At 43.6% G+C, this 21,911-nt stretch overlaps 1 protein-coding gene across 1 annotated transcript in view; it reads right to left on the reverse strand.

The window, feature by feature from the left end:
* plekhg7 (pleckstrin homology domain containing, family G (with RhoGef domain) member 7) overlaps positions 1-21,911 on the reverse strand; it is a 54,280-nt gene that overhangs the window by 12,371 nt on the left and 19,998 nt on the right. The window contains exons 7-11 of the mRNA XM_084334947.1: positions 15,886-16,035; positions 15,180-15,275; positions 9,267-9,368; positions 3,477-3,590; positions 1,607-1,781 (exon numbers count right to left, since the gene is read on the reverse strand). Coding sequence (XP_084191073.1) covers positions 1,607-1,781; positions 3,477-3,590; positions 9,267-9,368; positions 15,180-15,275; positions 15,886-16,035 — 637 coding nt within the window. The remainder of the gene's footprint in view (positions 1-1,606; positions 1,782-3,476; positions 3,591-9,266; positions 9,369-15,179; positions 15,276-15,885; positions 16,036-21,911) is intronic.

A 21,911-nucleotide genomic window follows, 5' to 3' on the forward strand; every position in this document is an offset into this window, starting at 1 on the left:
TACAATGTACAGGTGATGAAACTAGGTATCAAATATAATAGGAGTAATAGTGCTAATCAGATGTATGTACAGAGTTGTAGTATTAATATGTACAGTGATACAGGTATAAAGACACTATGGTAGTAAGTCCTACTGGCCAGCAGCGTAACTAGTACGAGCATAGAGCGTATAGATAGAGTATCTGTAGATATAGTATACAGATATGCCTGAGCCACCACTATGTCACCAATCTTTATCTACATTTCTATCGTAGCTGGTTGTGGTTTCTTAGTGGTTTCTCAGTGGTTTTGGGATCGGGTGCAGTGAAGTGTTAATCATTAAATAATCCATAGGATTAGTAGATGAATACTCAGTTCTTTATTTGTTTTATTTTGATGTGTGCATGCTGGTACGTGTCGTACGAGTGATATTCATAATGGTTTAAATAAACAATTGGACACTTCCCGTCTTTGCAGAGCGAGATTCTTGTGCAAAAGGAATAGACCTATCTCAAACCCTGCCCTCTTTTCTTGATCCTCCAATCACAACTGTCGCTTACCTCGGACAAACCAAGTTTGTCCGAGGTAAGCGACAGTTGTGATTGGAGGATCAAGAAAAGGGGCAGGGTTTGAGACAGGTCCATTAGAGGCCTGTCTCGTATAGGTGCCTAAATGAAGGCGGGGTGAGTTCAGTGATTGAAGCAAATAAAAACCTGGGGCTATTAATAGAAGATTTACGGTAGTGGTCATTGAACTCTGTGACATCTATAATACATGTTTGGACTACTCTAGGATGTTTTAGTACACACATGCTATCAACATGTAGGAAGAGTACATCCTATCAAGTAAATTGAGTAAAGGTAATCCTCTGATGTACATGTATATTGTACTACCGTAAATAGATGCTGTACAACACGGTTCTAAATAATGATACCTAAAAAAATTTTTTTTTTTTTGTTTTCTTTTGCATTTAGCATATAAAGTGCATCCGATTCTCTGATAGGGGATGAGGAGATAGCCTTACGATGCTCACATATGGACTGATAGGGGATGAGGAGATAGCGTTACTGATAGGGGATGAGGAGATAGCGTTACTCACATATGGACTGATAGGGGATGAGGAGATAGCATTACTGATAGGGGATGAGGAGATAGCGTTACTCACATATGGACTGATAGGGGATGAGGAGATAGCATTACTGATAGGGGATGAGGAGATAGCATTACTGATAGGGGATGAAGAGATAGCGTTACTGATAGGGGATGAGGAGAGAGCCTTACGATGATCACATAATATGGACTGATAGGGGATGAGGAGATAGCATTACTGATAGGGGATGAAGAGATAGCGTTACTGATAGGGGATGAGGAGAGAGCCTTACGATGATCACATAATATGGACTGATAGGGGATGAGGAGATAGCATTACTGATAGGGGATGAAGAGATAGCATTACTGATAGGGGATGAGGAGAGAGCCTTACTGATAGGGGATGAAGAGATAGCGTTACTGATAGGGGATGAGGAGAGAGCCTTACGATGATCACATAACATGGACTGATAGGGGATGAGGAGATGCCGTTACTGATGGGGGATGAGGCGATAGCGTTACCGATAGGGGATGCTCACATATGGACGTGTCGACCTGCTCCGCGATGCTCTTCAGGCTGCCCGTCTCGTCCTCCATCTGACTCCTCTTCCCGATATTCCGCAGCAGGAGCGGGTAGCGGGTCAACCTCTGCAATGGAGCCACCAACAGGTCACGCAGCTGCAGCCTCCGACACTGCTCATTCCTTTCACACCACTGAGAGAGGAGGGAAGAGCAAGAGAGAGAGCGAGAGGATTGACAAGGTTAAGAAGGAGGATAAGAAGGTTAAGAGAGCGAGAAGACAAAGTGAGAGAGAGAGAGGGGGAGGTCAGGAGGGGTGAGGGTGAAAGAGAGAGAACAGGGCGAAAGAGGGGGAGGGGTGGTTAAAAGAGGGATGGGACTGAGGAAGAAAAATAATCTCCCCACACACAAAAAAAATAAATAATAATAATAAATAATACCTGCAGAGTCACAAATAGGGTTGGGTACCGAACTCTGTATTTTAACCCTTTCACTGCCACACGACAGCCGGTTAACCCTTTACTATCACACAACCGACGGCGATGCTCCATCATTAGCATCATTAGCTCCGCATTTGCGGAGCTAATGATGCTAATGATGGAGCATCGCCGTCGGTTGTGTGATAGTAAAGGGCTAACCTTCTGTATTGTCACAGTGAAAGGGTTAACCGGCTGTCATGTGGCAGTGAAAGGGTTAAGGGTACCGACCGAATTACATCGGTACTACGGAGTACCGATTCACACTAGATCAATCGGTACTAGATTTCGTTACCTTTACATGTTTAGTATAAGAGCGTAATATACTAGACAAGAGTCTTTTCCACAAGTATATATATTACTGTACCGTCACTTGGGTCTTTGGAAAGACCAGACGAGGTCAGATTGATGATTATCTTTTTGTGGTGTGTTACAACAATAAATAACTAAATGTTCTGAATAAATAACAATGTTGAAATTGAGAAGTTTGGACTTATTTTCTACAACTGAAATTAACTTTGTTACTACAGAGAGTTAAGTACCAAAAAAAGGTACCGTTGGGTACCCATACCGAATTCCAGGAACTGGTACCGGTACGGCGATCGGTTCAAATGTGAACGGTACCCAGCCCCTAGTCACAAACTAGGTTGAGAGTGAAAGTGAGAGTGAGAGATACACAACGGGGAAGAGACGGTCACATTCCTGTCCCTGGTTGAGTCCCGGTGACAGTCAACAGGTGTTTCGACAGCAATGTCACTGTGTGTCACTGTGTGTGTGCGTGTGTGTCATCGCCCATACAGATGAATCTTTTCAGAATCGGGTCCCTTCTGCCACTCCAATGTCACTTCGATGTCAGTTTAGAACTAGCACTAGGTGTTAATTTAGTGCAGTAAACAAAGCGAGGGTACTTAATTTAAGTGCTTAAGTAAAATTTCTGCAGTAAACAAAGCGAGGGTACTTAACTTAGGTGCTTCCCCAGGGAGGGGGTCAGGGGCTACTGCCCTCAGACCCCCAAGATAATTTTTATATGGGCAGTCTGACTTGGGCTACTGTACCATATATTAGTGTTGCAATGCATGATAAATAAACAGTGAAAAAAGCTAAGAAATTGGATGGGGCTGGGACATTTGGGACGAATAAAAATGTAAGATGAAAATCTTTCCAGCCTGTGGCAGGCAGTGGAGGTGTGAAATCCAGTACAATAGAAGTCACAAAGTGGAGTGGTGGAGTAGTGGTAGAGTAGCAGTAAAAGCTGGACTTCTAAGGGCTTCTACTGTACTTGGCCCCACGCCGCCTGCCTGGTTGTCAAGGTACAACAGAGTGACCTTGCCACTACCCTGATTTACAGACACAAATAAGCTGTGCAAGCCAGCGAGAGCCCCATCAACCCACCAACCCCCCCCCCTAGCCGTACCTTCACATAGGAGCCAAAGTCCTCTCTGGGCTTCAGGTTGTCAAGATAAATTAGCGCCGTCGAGTAGTTGAGACAGTACTTCTGCAGAGAGTGGCAAATGCTCTCGCTGAATGCCTGCCAACAGATAGGAGCGACATATTATACACACACACACATGGAAGCAGAGAACTGGGCATAAACTGCATGCTGTATTAGAGTGACCGGTGTATGATATTTTTCAAATAAACACTTCAAAATAATAAGAATGATAATAGACTTTATTTGTATAGCACCTTTCATACAAGAATTGCAGCCCCAAAGTGCTTCACAGCAGTAATGTAGACATTGTAGAGTTTATGCAAATGAGTATTCAAATAGTTCCCAGTGACTATCAAATAGCAATTCTGTGAGTTTTGTCCATAGCTAGTAGACATAATGGAAATAAAATAGACATAAAATGAGCATGAAATTGGCATAAATATAGACAGGCATAAAATGAGCAGAGAATTGACTAAATAAAAGTCAATCATAAAATAGACAACAGAATAAAAGCAATGCATACGGTGCAGACATAAAAATAGACAGTACAGCTTTGGATAAAAGCGTCAGCTAAATGACAAATGTAAATGTACAATAATCTAAGCAGCAGAGTGCATGAAAAGGCTAAGGTTACTTAGCTTACTTTTGAAAATATTTGATGAGCTAGCCCTCCTAACATCCATAGTCAGGGTGTTCCATAGCTTTGGTGCATGATTAGCAAAGCGTAATTAAAAAACAAATGCATTGTTCTGTAGCATTCTAATTTATGCAAATGACATGTCGTCAGCTTGTGACTGCAACTTGTTCTTGTTCGCAGACGACTCAGCCCTGCTGGTCTCTGACAAGAACAAGTTACAGGTTGAAAAAAACCCTCCGCTCAGAACTCGGCAGAATCTGCACCTGGCTCGCTGATAACAAACTATCATTACACCTGGGTACAAAAAAAAGAAGTCCATTCTCTTCGGATTAAATAACAAACTCAGCCAGACCGACGGCTTCTGGGTTACAGTGGGTGACAATATTGTCACAAGGAAAGATGAAATTACATACCTAGGTTCCATCCTAGAGGCAAATCTTTCCTGTGACAAAATGGCATCCAAGGTAATAAAAAAAGTCAACCAACAAACTCGATTCTTGTACCGGATCTCCTCTCTGGTAAACAAGAATACCCTGAAGACTCTGGCAGGAGCACTCATTCAAGGGTACTACGACTATGCTTGCACCTCATGGTACCAAAGCACCTCAAAGGCGCTAAAAACAAAATTACAAACATCTCAAAACAAACTGGTCAGACTACTGCTTGACCTTACTCCTAGAACCCACCTCACCCCTGTCCACTTTGACAACCTAGGATGGCTTAGAGTAGATGACAGAGTACAGCAACTTGCAATGGGCCTGGTCTACAAGATACACTACACGACCAAGGTACCCATGTACATGTCAAAATACTTCCCAAAGGTCAGTGAATACCACGATCACAACACCAGAGGGAGCTCCACAAATCATGTTAAACCCAGATTCGGCTCAAACAAGGGACTAAACACGTTTTGCAATTATGCCACATCAATGTGGAATGCCCTACCCAAAGCTGTAAATGAATGTGAATCACTACCCACTTTCAAAACCACTCTCAAAGAACACCTACGGGAGACTGCAATTCGAAACTGGCCCCTGTAAATGTCCTAACCCAACCCCCTCCAATGTACAGTAAATTACCAAACATGGTTGTCAATATTCCAATGTACAGTTTTGCTTGTACAGTTGTACAGTGTCACCCACCCACCCCTCCTACCCAACCTACCCAACCCCACCCAATGTACAGTCCCCCAACCCACCCACACAGCCAACCCCCCCCCCCCCCCACCCCACCAACCCAACCTCCTCCAATGTACAGTTTCTACATCAAATGTATATACTCTCTTTTCTAGACTCTTTTTGTATCACAAACAGTACTGTATTTGCAGATCTGGTATGTCATAAATGTATAGATGTAGCAGTTGGGCCGTGACGTCAGAGGAGTCACTCCAAGCTGCACTTGAATGCACAGACTGGAGTGTATTCCGTGATAACACAGCCAATATTAACGAATACACTGAAACGGTGCTGGTAGAAGAAACAATCCCCTCCACCACAATTAAAATCTACCCAAATCAAAAGCCCTGGGTAGACAAATCCGTCCGTGAGGCTCTGAAAATGCGCACATCAGCATACAACACCGGGCTGGAGACAGGCAACATGGAAGAACACAAGATGGCAAGATACAACGTCAGGAGAGCAGTAAAAGAGGCTAAACGGCGTTACAGGGATAAAGTTGAACTTCAGTTCGAACAGGCTGACTCTAGAGGCATGTGGCAGGGCCTCAGAACAATGACAGACTACAAAGGCGCCTCCCTCAAACTGAACAATGACATCTCCTTAGCAAATGATCTCAATTCCTTCTATGCGAGGTTTGAGGCTGTGAATAAAAACACCAGCCTACAAACCACGGCAATGGGGGGGGGGGGGTCTGCTGATGGAGACTCAGTGTTCAGGGTAACAGAGCATGAGGTGAGACGGATCTTTAAAAAAGTGAATATCAGGAAGGCAGCAGGACCGGACGGCATCCCCGGCCGTGTCCTAAAAGTCTGTGCCGACCAACTGGCCCCGGTATTCACTGACATCTTCAACCTGTCCTTGGAACAGGCTGTCATCCCCACCTGTCTGAAGAAGTCCACCATCATCCCTGTACCCAAAAAATCTACGCCCGCTTGCCTCAACGACTACCGCCCTGTAGCCCTCACCTCCATAGCCATGAAGTGCTTTGAGAAGCTAGTGAAGGGCTACATCTGTTCCTCCCTCCCCATCAACCTGGACCCTCTGCAATTTGCATATCGCCCCAACAGGTCCACGGAGGACGCCATAGCCCATGTGCTGCACACAGCAGCATCACACCTGGACAAGAGGCAGGGGAACTATGTGAGAATGCTGTTCATCGACTACAGCTCAGCATTCAACACCATAGTCCCCTCCAAACTCATAGCCAAGCTCAGGGACCTGGGCTTGAACTATGACCTCTGCCAGTGGGTCTTGGACTTCCTGACGGGCAGACCCCAGGTGGTAAGAGCAGGCAACTGCACCTCCTCATCCATCACGCTCAACATAGGGGCCCCCCAGGGCTGTGTTCTGAGCCCCCTCCTCTACTCCCTGTACACACATGACTGCATAGCACAGCGGAACAACAACACCATCATCAAATTTGCTGATGACACAGTAGTGGTGGGCCTGATCTCTGTCAACGACGAAAGGGCCTACCTGGAAGAGGTAGAGAACCTGTCACAGTGGTGTCAGGAGAACTGCCTCTCCCTGAAAGTCAGCAAAACAAAAGAGATGATTGTGGACTTCAGGAGGTCGGGGGTCAAGGACTACAGCCCCCTCAGCATCGACGGGGCACCGGTTGAGAGAGTGAACAGTTTCAAGTACCTCGGAGCCCACATATCCGAGGATTTTCACATGGACCACACACATTGACAGTGTTGTGAAGAAGGCACGACAACGCCTCTACTTCCTCAGGCGCCTAAGGAAGTTCCAAGTCAGTCAGAAGATCCTTAGGAACTTCTACTCATGTACAATAGAGAGCATCCTGACTGGCAACATCACCTCCTGGTTTGGGAATAGCACTGCACAAGACCGTAGCAGACTACAAAGAGTGACACGTTCAGCCGAACGCACAATTGGAGGGGGGCTTCCCACCCTCCAGAACATTTACAACAAGCGGTGCAAGGGGAAGGCTAAGAGAATTATTAAGGACTCGAGCCACCCGAACAACTGCCTCTTTGAACTGCTGCGGTCAGCCAAGCGATACCGGAGTCTTAAGGCGAGCACAGAAAGACTCAGAAGAAGCTTCTATCCCCAGGCCATCAGGCTGCTAAACGAACAATAAACACTATGCAACAACCATCAAATGCACACAGCACACACACGCACACACTCACTTAAACAAACAACACACTGCAGCACCCACTCTCCACACTTTAGATCACACAAACACACTTTATATTTATTGATAAAGGATTTGCACTACAACTCGTACACCTACTGTAAATTGTACCTAAATTGCACCTCATCCTATTTCTGCCTTGCACTATATAGTATTGTATATTAGTACACTACACAGTATTGTATATTATATGGTAACTCAGTTACGTCTACTCTGCATCGAACATTGTACATATGTCTATACTGAACACTGTGACCTCATTTTTTTACTTCTAATTTACATGCTATACTATGTTATTTTATTTCATACTTATCTTGTCTTGCACAGTCTCTGGAGCGTAACAGTAAGAAGCATTTTGTATAAAAGTATTCTGTACTTCTGTATGACAACTATTAAAGAAACTTGAAACTTGTACTGTCTATCTGTATGTCGTGTATGTCATACGTTATGATGAATTGAAAATGGGGGACCCTGATGTAAACAAGACGAAAGTCTTTCTCTGGTCTGCATCCCCTTAACAATTGTATGTATTGAGCTGTACTGTACTGTAACAATTGTGCAATCTGTTAATATTTTTTTTTTGATCAATCAATCAATCAAGCACCTGTGAGAGGCTTTCTACTGGTACGCGTCATTCCTTCCACTCTGTGCTGCTTTCAATGCATAATTTACCGAGCTCTACCAAAAGGGTTTTCTTAGATTTCACTGGGAATCAAGCCAGAGACTTAATAAACCCAAACCAGATGAAGCTCCCTGACCCGGGACCAGACTTGATTTGGGTTGCTGCTCGTAGCGACATCGGTTGCGTTGTTTCGTCTAGCATCCCAATTACTTTCACAATGAAATATTAATGGTAGAATCTTACACCCCGATATCAAATGTGTTTCAAATGTGCTTATTATTTATAGATAGAAATGTATTAATTCTTTACTGCAATCCTACTCTGGAGTTTGTGTGTGTCTGTGTGTGTGTGTGTGTGTGTGTGTGTGTGTTAGGGTTGCCTCAGTGATGTGGAATTTCCCATGACTAATAAACTGGTAAACACTGGTATTACCGGTGACACTGAACATTTTACAAAGTGATGCTCGATTGATCTTTAACGTTATGTGGCTCCATTGATCTGCTGTGTCTCTCCATCTACGTCTGTTTTTAATTCATTTCCAATTACTAATATCCATTTGTTGGACTGACAAGAGTTGATGTTAGGTTCTTATTTAAAAATAAACGGACAGTAATACCATCCGAAAGTGAAACCTAAAAATAGCTGCTGTTTAGGCAGACACGTTCAGTTTATAATGTTCAACTTAACACACTTGATGATACGCTTTTTTTTTTTTTTTTTTTTTTTTTTACAAATTAGCAGTTTTTTTTCAATGTGGGCATGTGAAAATGAACTTAAAAGATATTTTTTTCCTATAAGAAAAAATTTAAAAGAAAGCATACACTTGTGAGGGTGGTGGGCAAGTAATGTACACTTGTGTTCATTCCTGAACACCAAGTAACACCGACTATCGCGGCAAGCCTAGTATGTATGCATGTATGTATTGTGGGGGCGACAGTAGCGGGAGGTCGAGCTGTCGTCTGGTAATCCGGAGGTTCCCTGTTCGTTTCCCACTCATCCCGGGTAGCAAGACACTTAAGCCCCAACTGCTCCCGATGAGCAGGTTGGCACCTTGCACGGTTGCCTCCGCCGTCAGTGTGTGAGTGAACGGGTAAACAGTGTGTGAGGAACAAATTGTAAAGCGCTTTGGATAAAAGCACCATTTACCATAGTGTGTGTGTGTGTGTGTACTTGCCTTGCTGAGCAGATCCAGCAGGGTGGGCCCGCCACCCTCCTGACAGATCTCTAATGAGTCTTTGACGACGCGGAGGAGGTTATTCAGGAAGCCAAAGCTCACCTGCGAATGATCACATCATCATCGACCTGTCAACAACACTCTTATCACTTACAGCACTTGCATTACTTACTGTCTGTCGACAATGGATGATGCAGAAGCACAGAGTCCAGATTACACACAGACATGACAAGATAACTGCATGTTCCGTTTCATGTCAATCCATCGTGGGCGAGACAGAAGTGCGAGCCAACTCTACAGTTATGATGAAGTGAAACGCATTCTCAATAGAACGAGGCTTTCATATAAAGCAGTGCATGCAGGACTAGTAGGAGGAACTAGTGGCTCTTTTTGAGTCACACTGCAGGCAACGTCTTGCAGTGGCCTGAATCAGATTTTTTTGTGTGCGACTGTTTTTACAAGACAGTGTGAACAGCACAAATCGCATTGAATCTGATCTTTTCAATTCTGATTTGGGCCATTTTCATATGTACAGATACAGGTCTGATTTCTTGCAACGTGACCTCAGACTGAACAGTCATGCGACTTTTTATGTCACTCTACTGCAGATTGACATTCTTCACAATTCTGTGGCGGGAGTCACTCTGAATACAAACATGGAAGACAGCTGTGATGAGGTGGTCAATGGAAAGACAGTGAGGTATTGAGGGTGACACTTCTGTACAAGCAAAACTTGAGGGGACGTATCATAACCGCTCTGTATTTGAAAGCATATTGAAAGAAGTATCTCTTTCACCTCCTCCTCGCCTCCATTATCATCTGCTTATGAATTAGCTGGCCTCCACTGCACATCAGCTTATACATTAAACCATAAACTGTGACTTCAGTGTCCTCAATGTTTACGTCCACCTTAGCCAGGAAATAGTAGTACTGTAGACAGTACTTATCAATGTACTCATTAGGGCTGACCCCGATTAGTCGACTAATTGATCGAAAGGAGCCATAGTCGACTGCCAACCTCTTAGTCGAATGCAAAAGAAATTATAATATATATATTTTCCAAAAGCAAAGATGCCTAGAAGCGTGGCTAACGCTAATGGTGTGCATACCAGAGAGGCTAACTGCCTAAGAAACGGGCACAGAGGCACTGAAAGAGGATTTCACCCATCTAATGAACACACTAGACTAGACAAATATCAAGATGTATCCATCAAGGGGCAGCTAAGTGGCACAGTGGGCAAGGCGCTCGCCACCAACGCAGGAGATGCTGGGTTCGAGCCCAGCTCTCTGCGTTGCTACCAGCTTGGCTGGTCGTTCATACTAATACAATTGGCAGTATTAGGGGGTGGGAAGCTGGTGGGTGGGGATCGGACGTTGTGGACAGCGACTCCTACAGGTCGGTTGGTGCGCCTGCGCAGTAAAATCGGGAAGCGACGAGAGCGGCGTGTCCCTCCCACGCAGACCCTCGCCGCTGAGAGATTGCGCTGTGCAGGTGAAAAGATGCGACGGCTGCCTCCTCGAGTACCGGAGGGGACATGTGATGCAAGGCTTCATCCACATTACAGCCGGCTTGTGGGAGGCATGGTCTAACAGCGTTCGAGACAGGGGAGGGTAGAATTGGACAATACGAAATTGGGGACGGGAGAAAAATAGAAAAATGGGGAGAAAAAGTAGATAAAAAAATATATATATATGTATGATATAATATATCAGTGGACCAATTGCATGCTTTCGCAGAGGACAAGAAGCCTTCAGTCGACTCCTTCAGACATTAAGCACCCCCACAGCCCAAATGGAATGATAACGTTTTTTATTTATTTATTATTATAATATATATATATATATATTTTTTTTTTAATATTATTATAGTCGACTATCTGCACATTTCGGCCAATCAAAGTCGACTATACAAATCCTTAGTCGGGGACAGCCCTAGTACTGATGCAAGCCAGGTAATAGTAGTACTGTAGTACTTATCAATGTACTCATGCAAGCCAGGGAATAGTAGTACTGTAGTACTTATCAATGTACTCATGCAAGCCAGGGAATAGTAGTACTGTAGTACTTATCAATGTACTCATGCAAGCCAGGGAATAGTAGTACTGTTGTACTTCTCTATGTACTCGTGCAAGCCAGGGAATAGTAGTACTGTAGTACTTATCAATGTACTCATGCAAGCCAGGGAATAGTAGTACTTATCAATGTAATCATACAAGCCAGGCCAGGAATAGTAGTACTGTCGTACTTATCAATGTACTGATGCAAGCCAGGTAATAGTAGTACTGTAGTGCTGATCTATGTACTCTTATACAACGGCATGCAAATTTCTCGATTCTGATTGGCTGAATCGAGTATAGGGAACACTCCATGCTGCTGGTCCCAGGACCCGCCCACAACCGAATCACATCACATCACTCCGCCGGATCACAAGATGGTGGACAATAATCTTTAACAAATGGATATGTTGATAGCGTCATAACGACTAAATATCAAGCGATTCTGTCATGGCGAATGTCTTAGTCTCTTACACAATGTTGGATTGTGTAATCTATGGGTCATGAATCATTGTGTAACAAAAGAAAAATCGCGGATTGGTTGATTGATTAATTTGCAATTTTTTTTCCTTCTCCCTGACTGCAGCCCTCACTCTCACACTGTCCGACGCTGGCTCTCCACCCACCCCCACACACCCCCACCCCCACACACACACACACACACACACCTGTCTGCAACGCGGGGGAGAGTCAGACAGAGAGAGCTGGGTGCTGCGCTGTTCTAAGTGAGCATGGCCTATTGAGTTGATTGATTGATTGATTGATTGCTAATTTTATTACTGTACGCTTGGTTTCCAACTGGTTAAGTTTAGGCCCTCTACAGTAGGTTTAAAAAAAAAAAAAAAAAAAAAAGGGCGAAGAAAACTTTTTTTTCCTATAGGGCAAAGAAAACTTTTTAATTTGTTTTACCTACTTTCTATAGAAGCATCTAAGAATGAAGTTCTATAGAAAGTAGGTCTGCATCCCCTTAACAATTGTGTGTATTGAGCCGTACTGTATTGTACCCATTCTGCATCTGGTAATACAATTTTCAATCAATCAATCAATCATTCCAATAACAACCACTAACTTCATAATTAAAAACTAAAGAAAAGTTGGATGTGTTAGTTGGTTGGATGTCTTAGTTGAAAGGCAGTTGGATGTGTTAGTTGGTTGGATGTCTTAGTTGAAAGACAGTTGGATGTGTTAGTTGGTTGGATGTCTTAGTTGAAAGACAGTTGGCTGTGTTAGTTGGTTGGATGTCTTAGTTGAAAGGCAGTTGGATTCCAATAACACACAGTTGGATGTGTTAGTTGGTTGGATGCACTTCCGAGCTGCTTCCACATGGAGGCAATTTCTATTTTTTGTTGTTGTGGGAACAACTTTTTCTGGCGGATGGTTTTTTCAATAAATCTTCGATTAATGTGTGTTTACTGTATAGCAATAAGGTTGGATGAATGTGGCAGTTGTATAAAAGCATTACACCACTTGCAGTCGTGATTTGTGAACAATAAACCATGCCTAGGGGGGTCTAACGACCACCCCTAGGCATGGTTTATTGTTCACAAACCACTCCTGCGCGTGATGTAATGCTTAAATGCAAGCCAGGGAATAGTAGTACTGTAGTGCTGATCTATGTACTCATGCAAGCCAGGGAATAGTAGTACTGTAGTTAGGGATGTCCTCGTCCGATCTCAGAGATCGGTATCTGTATTTTTTAACTGAACGGTATCGGCTATATTAAAAAAAGAATTAAAACCATTATGGGAAATCTGTGATTCATGCTAGGTATCAGTCTGCAACCTCTGTTGAGTCAGTGAGAGAGGAGGTTACGCTATGCACAAACACACGCAGACACACACAGACATACACATGACACACAAAAGGTCAGAAAGGAGAGATGGGGACTGGAGAAGCACTGAATCAGCTGTGAATCAGTTGTTGATGCTCATGTTCATTCTTGCCTGTAATACGAGGGGATCGCCAGCCAGTAATCCATGTGGTTTTTTATGAGATGACGAACGCGACCTGATCTTATGATCAAAGTGAAAAACATCTACAGGCTATCTGCGGGTTTCAACAAGTAAAATTTAAGACCTTTTAAATACCACCTGGAGCAAGATTTTATACCAATTTCACGACCAAAAGAAACACATAGCGATACTGAACTGGCGGCTGCACTTGCGCGACAATTTAGTTCCATACGGGCCCTCGCCAGATGCACCAAGCTCCTGGTAGCCCCGCAAAAACAGCAACATTAATACGAAGATATTTAATTTAATATTATTTAATCTCCCGACAGTTCGGCTGCCCCCCCCCCCCCCCCCCAAATGTAATATACCTGTGCCAATGAAATGTAAGACTTTTTTAATACCATTTAAGTCTTTAAATTGAGAATTATGAATTTAAGACTTTAATACCACAGATTTAAAAGCTTAACATGTTACAAGGGATCCAGGTAGGCTGTGCCTCGAAGCAGAGCGGTCCCCGTTAGCGCAAAGTGGGTAGAATTAGGCGAACAGAGAGCGAGAGACACAGGCGCTTCACTCTGGGCAGCGGGAACAGACCTTGGCACGTTCAGGTAGTTGTGGCTGCTACTTATACATTAGAAATGCTCATTCCAGCAGCAAACAGCCAGACTGGAGAGAGATGCAGGCTGTGCCAAGCTGCAGTGACCACAGTAACACTAAATCCCTTTTGGGTGGTAAAACCGGGTCAAATGTTTTCTTTAGAAAATAAATCCAGAAGAAATAACATGGAAAAGAATTAAACAAATTTTATGAGGCTGTGGAAAATATTTTGAGAACGGTCAATTTACTTTGTAGTTACTTTATTAAATTGTGGACATTGATCTAAGTTAAACATTATTATTAAGTGTTATTAGGTACAATCATTGTCGATGTAGAATATTGAGTGTGAATTATGACATTATTGTACGTTTGTTCAGGCCTCTTCCTAGTCCAGTGGCGTCTCTGTCAAGGCCAGGGCACATGTTTGTTATCTCTGGGGCGACGTGTAGCTAGATGGGGTCTGGAAGAGACACGTCAACAACACATAGGCTATGCATCTGAACCTAGGTTTTGTGGGAAAATGCACAGATGCCGTGTTTAGGATTGGCCAACAGCCATACGCCTGTGGACAGAGAGTATAATACTGAGGGCTAGGGCATTAGCTCTCTCTCTACTGTCTTTCTATCTACACTCTGGCTTTCTCTCTTTCTATAGATACTCTCTGTCTCTGTTTTTCTATCTATACTCTACTCTTTCTATCTATCCTCGGTCTTTGTATCTATACTGTCTCTCTCTTTCTATCTATACTCTCCGTCTTTCTCTCTTTCTATCTATACTCTCCATCTTTCTATCTATACTCTGTCTTTCTTTCTATACTCTGTCTTTCTCTGCTTCCATCTTTACTCTCTCTTATTCTCCATCTATTCTCTTATTTCCTACTATTCTTCTCTCTCTCTCTCTCTCTCTCTCTCTCTCTACTTCGTGGTTATTCTGTCCTCACATTCCGTCATATTCATATATCTTGTCATTGATGTCCGTTGTGAATTGCTCCATGGACCACCTCATGCAAAATATAAATGTAATTAAGATTTTTTATTTAAAAATAAATACAATCAATAAATACAAGACATATTGTTTGAACTCCTATTCTGTGTATCATCTCATATTATCCTGTTGTAAGCCTGAGTAAATGGAACAGCTGAGGTGTATCCAAAGAAATCACCCACAAGGCCCTACATTGGATTGAAGTGTACATGTAGGAAAATACAAAGAGCTAGACCGGGACATCCCTAGTACTCGTGCAAGCCAGAGAATGGTAGGTAGTACTCATGGTATAAAGGGTGTGAATGTGTATTTGCATGTGTGCTCACCAGGCAAAGCTCATTAAGGTTAGCAAATAGCCGCCATGAGTCCACGTCACACAGACAGTCCGTCAGCTGCAGGTTGTGGAGTGTTGCCAGAAACACCTGAGAAACAGAAAAGAGGACAAAGACAGAACAAGGAGGTGATTAGCGACTGTACTTGAAGTTCCGTAGTTCCCTATTCTACGCTTTTTTTTCTTTTTTAGGAGCAGAGAGAGACTTCTTTAGATACGTTTTAATCCTTTAATTCAATGAGGGGGACGATAAGTGGATAAACGACACAAAGCAGCAATGTTGGGTTGCAGTCGGGTGGGACTGTGTGTGTGCATGTGCGTGCGTGTGTGCGCGTGTGTGCGCGCGTGTGTGCGTGTGTGTGCGTGTATTATGTGTGTATGTGAAGGGGATTCTGAACTCGGCAGTTGTTTACACACATCTGCAACTGTCTCCCAGCCTTTTAACTGCCATGTGTCTGTTCTGCTTCATGCATGTATTATTTGGTTGCTTGTTTGATGTGTTTTATTTCCCTTATCTCTGTGATGTATGTATTGTCCGTCTCTTTTCTATTTTATTTTATTGTACCCTTTCCCCGTTACCCTTCAAGAGGCCCTTCTGTCCTCTCGCCAGGCAGTCGTTGTAAATAAGAATTTGCTTCTTAATTGCCTGGTTAAATTGCCTGGTTAAATACAAATAATTTAAAAAATAAAACAGAAGTCACCTCCTTGAGAACCATGAGCTGATCCAGGAAATAGACGCACTCGCTCGTGAAGAGCTCCCAAATGGCCTCCTGCCTCTTGCACTCCTGAGGGTCGGAGGCCTCCTTCGGCTGGGGAGACTGATCCCGCAGGAACTCCGCCACGGAGCAGCTCTGGGGACGCGGAGACGGGGACATGAATGGACAGATGAGCAGAGAGATAAACCATGGAGACGAGGGCCAAGTAAAGAGACACCGCCGTGTGTCGGGTTTATTGGACGGAGCAGGTTTTCCATTCGCTTCTCCCACCTGTACAGTTTATGACTCGTTTATGGTTGTCTCGTGTGGTTACAGTCTCTTCAACCTCCCCTCCAGCTTTAAACCCTTAAATATCTTCTATATATTGGACAATACATTTATAGATGTGTTTTTTCTACCAAATTGTTCGATAAACTACTGGAAATAGCTCTATCACACCTTCCGACGAGAATGTGAGGGAAATATTTACCGGGAAGTTGGCAGCTTATATTCTTTGAAAACATGTCAATACCGGCTCGGTTTCCTGCTTACACTGGAGCTAAAATGGTGCAGAGTTACCATTTATTGGACCGTGATAAGTTTTACCTATTAGTGACATCACACATGCAACTCGGATTTCAGGGAAAGGCTCTCTGGTGACAAGTTCTGCACAATGGTCTAGTCAAAGTCACGCCTCCAAGAGGAGGTAACCATAATTATACAACGGCATGCAAATTTCTCGATTCTGATTGGCTGAAACAGACCATTTACACGTATGTATAGGGAACAATCCACGCTCCTGGTCCCAGGACCCGCCCACAACGAATCACATCACTCCGCGTCTCCGCCGTGCGGATTCTTCGGAGAAAACACGATGGCGGACAATAATCTTTAACAAATGGATATGTTGATAGCGTCATAACGACTAAATATAAAGTGATTCTGTCACGGCGAATGTCTTAGTCCTTTAAACAATGTTGGCTGATGTAATTGATGGGTCATGAGTCATTGTAGAACAAAAGAAAAATGGCGGATTGATTGATTGATTATTTGCAATTTTATTTTAAATTTCTTCTTCCTTCCCCCTGACTGCAGCGCTCACTCTCACACTGTCCGACGCTGGCGTACCCACCCACCCACACACACACCCACACACACACACACACACACACACTTCAAGTTCAAGTTCTTTAATAGTTGTCATACAGAAGTACAGAATACTTTCATACAAAATGCTTCTTACTGTTACGCTCCAGAGACTGTGCTAGACAAGATAGTATCAAATAACATAATAACATAATATAGCATGAATTTAGAAGAAGAAAATGAGGTCACAGTGTTCGGTATAGACATATGTACAATGTTCTGAGTTACCATATAATATACAATACACAATACTATGCAGTGTACTAATGTACAGTACTATCTAGTGCAAAGCAGAAATGGGATGAGGTACAATTTTAGGTACAATTTACAGTAAGGTGTACGAGTTGTAGTGCAATCCTTCATCCATAAATATAAAGTGTGGGGAGTGGGTGCTACAGTGTGTTTGTTTAAAGTGGGTGTGTGCTATAAGTGTGTGGAGTGGGTGCTACAGTGTGTTTGTTTAAAGTGAGTGTGTGCGTGTGGATGTGTGTGCTATGTGCGTTTGGTGGTTGTTGTTGTGTAGTGTTCATTCATTGTTCGTTTAGCAGCCTGATGGCCTGGGGATAGAAGCTTCTTCTGAGTCTTTCTGTGCTCGCCTTGAGACTCCTGTATCGCTTGCCTGACCGCAGCAGTTCAAAGAGGCAGTTGTTCGGGTGACTGGAGTCTTTAATGATTCTCTTAGCCTTGCCCTTGCAACGCTTGTAGTAAATGTTCTGGAGGGTGGGGAGCCCCCCTCCAATTGTGCGTTCGGCTGAACGTGTCACTCTTTGTAGTCTGCTTCGGCCTTGTGCAGTGCTATTCCCAAACCAGGAGGTGATGTTGCCGGTCAAGATGCTCTCTATTGTACATGAGTAGAAGTTCTTAAGGATCTTCTGGCTGACTTGGAACTTCCTTAGGCGCCTGAGGAAGTAGAGGCGTTGTCGTGCCTTCTTCACAACACTGTTAATGTGTGTGGTCCATGTCAAGTCCTCGGATATGTGGGCTCCGAGGTACTTAAAGCTGTTGACTCTCTCAACCGGTGCCCCGTCGATGCTGAGGGGGCTGTAGTCCTTGACCCCCGACCTCCTGAAGTCCACAATCATCTCCTTTGTTTTGCTGACGTTCAGGGAGAGGCTGTTTTCCTGGCACCATCCCGCCAGGGCAAAGAAAACGTTTTAATTTGTTTTACCTACTTTCTATAGAAGCATCCAGGGAGCGAAATAAACTTTTTGACTCACCGGCCAGTGGCAGGTAGATGGGAAGAATCTACCCGCCAAGCATATTTCTTACCTGCCAACTTTTTTTTGATAAATTTTTATTTTTTATTATTATTTTATAAAAAAAAAATTTAAATAAAATATATATATTATATAATCATACTTGTGATTGTGTTATCTGCTAGACATCGCCACCTCGCTGTCTGCAAACAGCTCCACTGTCTGTGTGTGAGTGGCCTCCAGCTCCAGCAAGGATTCTCCGGCGCTGCAGCTGGACCCTAAAGGCTACATTCAGCATGCAAAAGGATTCTCCTGAGCTACAGCTGGACCCTATTCAGCAGCCCTCACTCATGCGATGTAAGCCAGGGACTCGAATACGCATGTTGTTGTAGGACATTGATGTCAGAAGCTATCTGTAGCTAGTGCTGGATGGCGTTGGGACAACGCCTCAGTGAACTATTTAGTTTACTGCGACATTTCGTAGTGACTAGTGAGCTACCTAGCCAACGGAGGTATTATGCACTGGACTATTGCTGGAGGATTTGTTGATGTCGGGAGCTATCCGTAGCTAGCCGGCTGGATAACGTTACACAATGCCTCATGTATTAAACTAAGTGAATAGTTGACTGGGTCATTTTGTAACGGTAGCTAACGTTATCTCACGAAGGTCCCACACTGACTAGACTAACGTCACGGTGAGGCAATAGCCTCTGTTTACATGCAGGCATACAGGGGTAGGAGCAGCAGTGCTCGGTGCGCTGCATGTCTGTGCTGAGACAGCGAGTGAGAACTCCGCTAAAGAATTGGATCATGATTTTCGGTTTTCACATGACTATTTGATTGCCCGCCACACAGCGGTCAGACCTCTCAGTGGGAGGCGCCAAACGTAAAAACTGAGCGCCAATGGTGCTTGGCGCTCTCTAGTTTCGGTCCCTGGAAGCATCTAAGAATGCAGTTCTATAGAAAGTAGGTCTGCATACCCTTAACAATTGTGTGTATTGAGCCGTACTGTATTGTACCCATTCTGCATCTGGTAATAACATTTTCAATCAATCATTCCAATAACACACAGTTGGATGTGTTAGTTTGTTGGATCCGTTGGATGCACTTCCGAGCTGCTTCCACATGAGGCAACTTCTCTCAATCATTCCAATAACACACAGTTGGATGTGTTAGTTGGTTGGATGCACTTCCGAGCTGCTTCCACATGGAGGCAAATTGTCTTTTTTGTTGTTGTGGGAACTACTTTTTCTGGCGGATGGTTCTCAATAAATCTTCGATTAATGTGTGTTTATTGTATAGCAATAAGGTTGGATGAATGTGGCAGTTGTATAAAAGCATTACACCACTTGCAGTCGTGATTTGTGAACAATAAACCATGCCTAGGGGGGTCTAACGACCACCCCTAGGCATGGTTTATTGTTCACAAACCACTCCTGCGCGTGATGTAATGCTTAAATAACCATCTGTATAGTTAAGCATTACATCACGCGCAGGAGTGGTTTGTGAACAATAAACCATGCCTAGGGGTGGTCGTTAGGCCCGAGGCGCAGCAGAGGGTCGTTAGACCCCCCTAGGCATGGTTTATTTTTCACAAATCACGACTGCAAGTGGTGTAATGCTTTTATACAACTGCCACATTCATCCAACCTTATTGCTATACAATAAACACACATTAATTGAAGATTTATTGAAAAAACCATCCGCCAGAAAAAGTAGTTCCCAAAAAAGAAAAAAAGAGAAGTTGCCTCCATGTGGAAGCAGCTCAGAAGTGCATTCAACTGTTCTCAGTAGGACATCCAACCAACTAACACATCCAACTGTCTTTCAACTAAGACATCCAACCAACTAACACATCCAACTGTCTTTCAACTAAGGCATCCAACCAACTAAGGCATCCAACCAACTAACACATCCAACTGCCTTTCAACTAAGACATCCAACCAACTAACACATCCAACTGTCTTTCAACTAAGGCATCCAACCAACTAACACATCCAACTGCCTTTCAACCAAGACATCCAACCAACTAACACATCCAACTTTTCTTTAGTTTTTAATTATGAAGTTAGTGGTTGTTATTGGAATGATTGATTGATTGATTGATTGAAAATTGTATTACCAGATGCAGAATGGGTACAATACAGTATGGCTCAATACACACAATTGTTAAGGGGATGCAGACCTACTTTCTATAGAACTTCATTCTTAGATGCTTCTATTGAAAGTAGGTTAAAAAAAAATTGCAATTAATCAATCAATCAATTCGCGCAATTTTTATTTTGTTCTACAATGACTCATGACCCATCAATTACATCATCCAACATTGTTTAAGCAACTAAGACATTGTGTGTGTGTGTGTATGTGTGTGTGTGTGGGTGTGTATGCGACCAAGTGAGTGTGTCTGGAAGCCAGACAGTGTGAGAGATTGAGCTCTGGCAAGGAAGGGGAAGAAAGAAAATAGCAAATTAATCAATCAATCAATTCGCGCGATTTTTATTTTGTTCTAGAATGACTCATGACCCATCAATTACATCATCCAACATTGTTTAAAGGACTAAGACATTCGCCGTGACAGAATCGCTTTATATTTAGTCGTTATGACGCTATCAACATATCCATTTGTTAAAGATTATTGTCCGCCATCTTGTTTTTCCGTAAAATCCGCACGGCGGAGTGATGTGATTCGGTTGTGGGCGGGTCCTGGGACCAGGAGCGTGGATTGTGCCAGATACATACGTGTAAATGGACTTTTTCAGCCAATCAGAATCGAGAAATTTGCATGCCGTTGTATAATTAACCATAAATAACAATCTGTATAGTAAAAGTCATGCCTCCAAGAGGAGTTGACCATGAAAAACAAACATGTTTTTGAGTGGAAGGGTTCTTTAAAGATATGAAGATATGCTTACTTCATATATCCACTCTATTCACATGCTTACCACTTGTATCTATTGCTATGTCCGCCCACTACAATCACATGAGCTGTCCAACGCCTGTCCCGTCTCCCTGTCTCCCTGTGAGTTGCTGTCCTGGAGTGCTGACCGGAGTGTCGGACATCCCGTGATGAAGGCCGGGAGGATGCAACCCTCTCTGCGTGCCCTCCTGTCTCCGGAGGTCTCGTAGTGGTGACCGGAGTGCTGGATGTCCCGCGATGATGTCGGGGAGTTCGCGACCCTCTCTGCGCCGCCCCCTATCTCCCTGTCTCCGGCTGTCCCTGAGCAATGACCGGAGTGTTGAATGTCCCGTGATTAAGACGGGGAGGACGCGACCCTCTTTACGCCGCCCCTGTGCCTCAAATAGATTCGCTATCAGCTCCATCTTCAATCTTTCAAAATGTTCAGTTGCTATTGCATGCACTCATCTGTGTTTCACTACACACTTGAGTGCATGCTTACCAACTGTTAGTCTGCAACACTACTATCACCGACATCTAAGAAGGGAGATCCCCCCTTGAATGGCCCTTCTAAGGTTTCTCTCCTCCACACTGCCTGTGTAGCATTTTTCCCTATCGTTAGGTTTTAGTGAGTTTTTCCTTACCTTTGCATGGGGTATGTCTGGGAGTGCTTGCATTCTTTCATTTATTTGCATCTATTTTAAATTTGTTGGACCTTATGGTGTTCTTGTTTTGTTCTTGACTTATTGTTATGTTTTCTTCTTGACTTGTTTAAAGAAGACTTGTACGGCCCA

Source organism: Notolepis coatsorum (assembly GCF_963971535.1).
Source record: "Notolepis coatsorum genome assembly, chromosome: 18".
In the NCBI taxonomy this organism is placed as follows: domain Eukaryota; kingdom Metazoa; phylum Chordata; class Actinopteri; order Aulopiformes; family Paralepididae; genus Notolepis; species Notolepis coatsorum.